At 35.4% G+C, this 6,135-nt stretch overlaps 1 protein-coding gene across 2 annotated transcripts; it reads right to left on the minus strand.

Moving 5' to 3' along the window:
• Nucleotides 1–1,736: 1,736 nt before the first annotated feature.
• On the minus strand, nt 1,737–5,914 carry LOC118438827. 2 transcript variants are annotated; one of them, XM_035859599.1, is made up of 7 exons: nt 5,544–5,914; nt 5,188–5,457; nt 5,099–5,126; nt 4,941–5,022; nt 4,274–4,874; nt 3,459–4,161; nt 1,737–3,387 (listed from the first exon to the last, which is right to left on the minus strand). In XM_035859599.1, the coding sequence occupies exons 6-7, from the start codon at nt 4,028–4,030 to the stop codon at nt 2,118–2,120; spliced, it is 1,842 nt and encodes a 613-aa protein (XP_035715492.1). In that variant the 5' UTR covers nt 4,031–4,161; nt 4,274–4,874; nt 4,941–5,022; nt 5,099–5,126; nt 5,188–5,457; nt 5,544–5,914; the 3' UTR covers nt 1,737–2,117. The 2 variants fall into 2 exon arrangements, with proteins under 2 accessions (XP_035715492.1, XP_035715493.1); XM_035859600.1 differs by lacking the exons at nt 1,737–3,387; nt 3,459–4,161 and having other exon boundaries at nt 4,255–4,874.
• Between the last annotated feature and the right edge of the window lie 221 nt (nt 5,915–6,135).

Genomic DNA, 6,135 nt, shown 5'->3' on the forward strand with positions numbered 1-6,135 from the left:
CCCTGAAACCCTGTTTGAACTTTAGCTGGGATCCTTGAACGTTCCTGAAGATTATGAAGCTTGCCACCAAAATCACAATTCCACAAGTTGAAAATAGTAAAACAAATGACCAAATATTTCCAGTTTCAGAAAGATTCAATTTTGGACTGATTGTTTCTTTCCAAATTATGCTATACGTAGTAATAACCGCAATAGCTGAAATCTAATAACAAAATTTTAAAGTTCAAAACTTTATTGATTTTATTGATTGATTACCACTTTAAACTTACGAGAAGAATGATGTACAAAACCAAATTGGTTCTTCTTATAAATTTCAGAATTGGATTTGGTACCAGGTCCTGGTTATTATCCAAAACAGCAGCGAAGGGATGTACTCTGGACAATTTGGAAATCTGTATTATTTCCCCACCATCCGAATGGAGTTGTTCCATTCTCGAGTACTAAATTCCCAATAAATCAATGATATTTATTTCGATACTTTGTTTAGAATTTTATATAGAAGTAAATACATGCTTAAAGGCATAAGTTTGATAGAATTGTCGAACATTAAACTAAGGAACACATGATTACCTTGGGCTAAAAAACAATGTTTTCGTGATGCGTGTCACACGCGATATGAATCATATCATATTATTTTATGTACATCGACATTACAGATATTTTAACATTAGCAATGCATACGTTTTTCAAAAGAGTTTCTTAAAAGTTTCATGACAGCTAAGTAAAAATGTGGTATGTATGTAAAACTCTGTGTTGTTTGAAATTAAAAGTTATTTTCCTACCTCCAAGCACAACTCGCAAGGCAGTTTTGATGGTTAGAAATATGTAATCAAAATATTTCAGGTCAAATTTGAAAATGAAAGACTTTTTTGAGGAAATGGAAGTATAATTTTCTTGTACAGCTTTGTTTGAATTGTCCATTGATTCTGTTCATAAATTAATTTTCGTCTGCAAAAAAAACACAAAAATTGCTTCCTATTTATTGGATTTTTTTTTCATGACCCCTACCAATTGAGTAATCACCGATCAATTATGAAAGTAGTAATCGTATGTACAGGCTTAAACCCTGGACATATGCATTTCAAAATTTGTGGATGTATGTCACAGCATCCATCGGTGGAGTCAACCCTTACAAACGAAGCAACCTGAAAGCCCAGTGACATATTCTTGTCACAGAATCCATTCATACATGAAACGGAGAACAATGTCGCTTAAGATATTTGTGAGAAAATGCTTGCCATGGCTATTTTATGTTGCTTCGTTTATTGTAAGTTGAGCTTTTACTGAAAATGAGACAACATACAATTTCCAAGCTAATTTTAAAAAAGACTTATGGAAAAGTATTCTTGCTTATGTACAAAATACTTGAAGGGACTTGTGTGCCACAATAATAATGAGAGAGTAATAAAGATTTTTCTTATGCCCCCTTGATGAAACTTATCTACGTCATACAATACATACATGCATACTTTACAACTTAATGTCATCCGTCAAGGTGTCCATCATTTCAGTTGTCCTTGGACGATTGCATACTGTTTACAAGCGGTTTTCATTCGGAAAAATTTAGCGAATTCATTTGTGTGGTATAAAAAAATTACAAACCAATTAGGGAATTTGTCATATCGACTTGTTGTAGTATCGAAAATTAGATTTAGTTTAAAATATAAAAAAAAATTGTATTTGTGGAAACAATCCATGTTCCTAATGGTAAAGATGACACGAGGCAAAAGGCAATATACGAGCATCAAAAATTTTATTGTCTATAACATTACATTTTATCCGACGGGTTTATCTACACTTTGTAATGTCCTTTGCAATTTATAATTGTTCTTTATCCCGTACTTACATTTTGGTTCTAAATTAATAAAACCAAATTTGTACACATAAACCAGTTTAACGGAATTTACTACCATATATCTCGCATGGTAGAAGTTAAAATTGCATTATTATCTATTATATTCGCTCTTCATACAGCGGCCGCGGATGCGTGGGGACATGGGGACAATGTCCCCACGGAAATTTTGCCGTGGGGACAGTCAATGCATTTGTCCCGACGGTCTTGTGAGGGCCAAGTACATTAATAAAAAACATTGATCACCATGCGGTAACCTTATTTGTCATTTACTACTAAATTTCTGAATAAATTCAATAACTACCTCGTGATTGGACTGTTTTATCATAGCGTGGTCAGACCTGGTTATTGCTGTGTCACTTTCAGCCCACCGTCTAGCAATATTTGGCCCTTTTTTCATTTCACCAAAAACGACGGATGACCGGACACTGGAATTGCTTACAGGAATATTTACTAACTCCAAAATCGTCAACCCATCTCCATTCCTGCAGTCAAATAACGAGCCCATCTTATTTGCCGCTATTAAGTCTAGAAACTTACTAAGATCTGATTTCTCAATATAAGGAAATGTATCATTGTCCTTTATGAGCATATGTAAAAATGTGTCGCCATCTTTATTTTGCTCGTCCAGCGAAACCATGTTTGCCACCAGGATCTCGAGAATTTCAAAGAAGTGTAAGGATGGTATGCTTTCGTGATAAAGGCCAGCAAAGCATGCATAATGCCACGCATTCCATAAATTTAAAGGATTCCTGTAATGAATATCTGCTCCGTGCCCCATCAAAACCATGATAACGTCTGACATTGGTGTATTCGTGACATTTTTAATTGCCAGCATCAACGAAGTATTTCCCTCATTATCAGGAAGATTAATTTGAGAGCTGGAATCTAGCATATTCCGCAGAATAAAATTTAGGGCACACTTATTACCACGTTCTGCTGCTATCATGAAAGGCGGTCGCCCAACGCTATCTTTCGCGTATACCAATTCCGGATATTTGGAGACAATCCTGGCTGTCAATAGATTAGCAGCTTCCGCTCGTTTTCCATTCCATCTAAACGCACAAGCATGTAACGCAGTGTACCCATCCCTTCCTTTCTCACATGGATTTGCATTCTTATCCAAGAAGTACTTTGCAGCTTCCAGCTTTCCCCAGTATATTGCGTTCACGAGTAAATTGTCAGAATCGGCACTTGATAAAAAATCCCCCTGTAAATCGAGCCCCTCCACTAATTCAGTCAATATGTCAAGATTCATACGTAACATGCAACACTTTACAGTATCCGTTATTCCAGCTTTCCAAAGCGAGTCAGGAATATCACCTCTATTAATTTTAAGTTGTTGAATAAAATAACGTCTTAGTCCGCAAAAATCCTTTCGTAATGCTGATTCAAATCCATTTTCATGAACTTCGATTGCAAGTATTTTCCGGGCTGAATTTGTATCTCCGAGTTGTTTGACGATTTGTTTGGTTTCGTTGAAAAATCTATTGTCAATCATTACTTTCAAGGATCCTTTCTCCAGGAAGTATTTTCTGGGAAGCATAAATAATAATTACTTACTGACATGAAGTTGTCTTATGGATATTGAATAAACGAGACGAACCTGATTAGACATTCATAATTTGCTGCATATGACCAAACGATGGAAATTTGTCTAGGGATAAAATAAACGTCGAGAATATCTCCCTCCACATCTTTCAATTCGGGATGATCCTTACTGACGAGCTCCTCCAATATGTTATACTCTCGCTCTTCATCCCTTTGTATTGCTCTCAATGTTTCTTTAACTAAGCGATGAACTACTACTTCATTCATTACAGCTGAATACTCGTGAGTTCTATAGTTAACCAATGAAAAGCTGGAAACCAAGTCGACGACACTTTTCAACACAAAGATTGGTTCAAGATGTACCAAACTTTCTTCTGAAATTGTTTCCACATCTTGTCTAACCGTGGTGCTATGTTTCAGAAAATATTTGATAATAAACTCATCACGCAAATACACACATCTCTCGATAAAATGAGTCGCGGCGTTGGCATACAAATTGTTTGATGTTTGCAATTTTTCCAGAGCAATTTTCACACAAATATATAAACTTTTCTTATATTGCAAGTTCAGATTATCTTTCTTTTTAGGATCGAGTGGATACTTGATTATTTTTGATCTGTCCTTCATTTCTTTCACAAACTAAGGAATTGTGTAAGGACTGTTGGCAATGGTTGCTGCCATAATGCACAGAATTACCGGGATTCTTCCAGACTCCAAGGCAAGGAGGGAAATATCAGACTCTAGGTTTTCGACGGACTCTATGGATCAAATTATTGTCGATATTTTATTAATAGGTCGTCTTTCCTAGTATCATACTTTATCCCTTGTAAATAATAATTTATAGCGCAGCTCTAATACAGTTAAAATTACCTGGTAGTAGTTTAGAAATCAACTCTACGGCCTCAATCTCTTCTAAAACATCCACCCTAAACGATACAATTTCCCCCATTGCGGTTGGGATAGAAATCTTCTCCACAGATGTCAGTAAGAGAGCTATATTATCCATATTTTTGTTTAGCGGTAAATATTTCTCGATTTCTTCAAATCCATTTACATTGTCAAATATTACTAGGACTTTTTGCGGACCTTTCAAATTTATAAAATCTTAAAGTTTATTAGCCAGCAGAAGCCCAAGATTTTCTTGCAGGTCTTGAATTCCTTGATTTATTAATTCTCTTCTAATTTTTTCTATGATTCCAGATTCGTGTTCGGCATCTATCCATATCACTCCATTGAATATATTTTCTTTCGCGCATTTGTCTGCAATTCTTTGTGCAGTTTGTGTTTTTCCGTGACCACCAAGACCGTGCAGATCTGCAAGGGGAAATCCAACCTGATTACTAGGATTTTTTCCAAATTCTGAAAGACTTTTAATAACGTCTTCAATAAGTTGACATCTCCCAGTGAAATTTTTATCAGGCTTTGGACATGGCAAAAAGATAATTCCTTCTTCTATCTTACTCTTCTTGGTCTATAGAACGATGTCGGTTATCAACTTTTTTGAAAAAAAACAAGCAAAAAAATTGTTAGAAATTACTCCTGGTGCCATGTCTCCATCCATGTTTATTCTTTCAACCGCTGTGATTGCTTGGCTAGATTTGTCAGGAGGACCATCCGTTCTAAACATGACAAAAATAACCCTTTGCATTAAAATAGTTATATTAATCAGTTAGCACTTTGAAATGATTTCATTACAGGTTTAAAAAATGTTCCTTTATATTATCTGAAATTATAAAATTTCTTAAAATATTTTTCTAATAGTAACAAAGGCTCGAAATCATTACTCGAAATCATTTTAAGCCCGAGTTGACTCAATACTTTGCATAATTCTCCCACTGTAGCTTCCCTCCTGAATCTAGCGGCCCATTCCTGAAGCATTTTTTGAAAAAGGATGTCGTACTTTATAAGGCCCATTACCAACTGGGGATAATGTCTGGTCTCGAATTCAACATTTAGACCAAGTTCTTGTGAAACCCGGATCCAGTTTTGCATCGCGATTGGATCGTGTACCATTATTTTTGCGACTTCTTGTTGATCCTTTTCATCTCTTAACACTTTAGAATACAAAATATTTATGTATGTTTAACTATGAACTTGTGCGTATTATTTTGAGAGTAAATAGAATTTTAAGGCTCCAAACCTCTATCCATCTTGTTGGATTTACCGTGGGTGATTCGCCTTGAACGCTGGTACTAGTTTAACAGAAAAACTAATTTTATTAACCAACCTGTTGTGCAATTAAAGTATATAAGTTCTCAACCGATTAAACGGTTCTAGTTTGTGGCAATATATTTAGAAAGTGGTTGCCAAATTTTCCGTATAATGTTTCTTACAACGTCTACAATATTGTATAAAATTTAACAGTAGTATTCTCTAACAGATTGATTCCACCACCACTTTAATTTACATCGGAGTTTAATTACACTTTTTTCCGTACGAATATGTAACTTATCCTCGTAAATTATCTATTCTCACACAATCCCGTAACGAGTTAGGTGTGGCTATTGTGATGTGCAGTGGTGCCACAATGGCGGTCCTCTTATATACCAGTCTTATATACCAGTGAGGTTCTGACGATTTCGTTGGAATGATTCTATTTACGTTGAGACTGGTGAATGTATCTCCCATAACTCTTCGACATCAGAAATACAGTCAGGATAGGATGCATAAATTGCTGATGTGACGTCCGCCTTATCAATGGAATAATGAATACAAACCTACCTAAATTGATA

Source organism: Folsomia candida, unplaced genomic scaffold (assembly GCF_002217175.1).
Source record: "Folsomia candida strain VU population unplaced genomic scaffold, ASM221717v1 Fcan01_Sc026, whole genome shotgun sequence".
Lineage (NCBI taxonomy): Eukaryota > Metazoa > Arthropoda > Collembola > Entomobryomorpha > Isotomidae > Folsomia > Folsomia candida.

What these genes read in the sequence shown, in the direction of transcription:
- LOC118438827 (XM_035859599.1), bottom strand. Translation starts at nt 4,030, where the DNA reads ATGAAGGACAGATCAAAAATAATCAAGTATCCACTCGATCCTAAAAAG. An exon ending in AATTATGAATGTCTAATCAG is followed by an intron (nt 3,388 to 3,458) that starts GTTCGTCTCGTT and finishes TATGCTTCCCAG; the next exon opens with AAAATACTTCCTGGAGAAAG.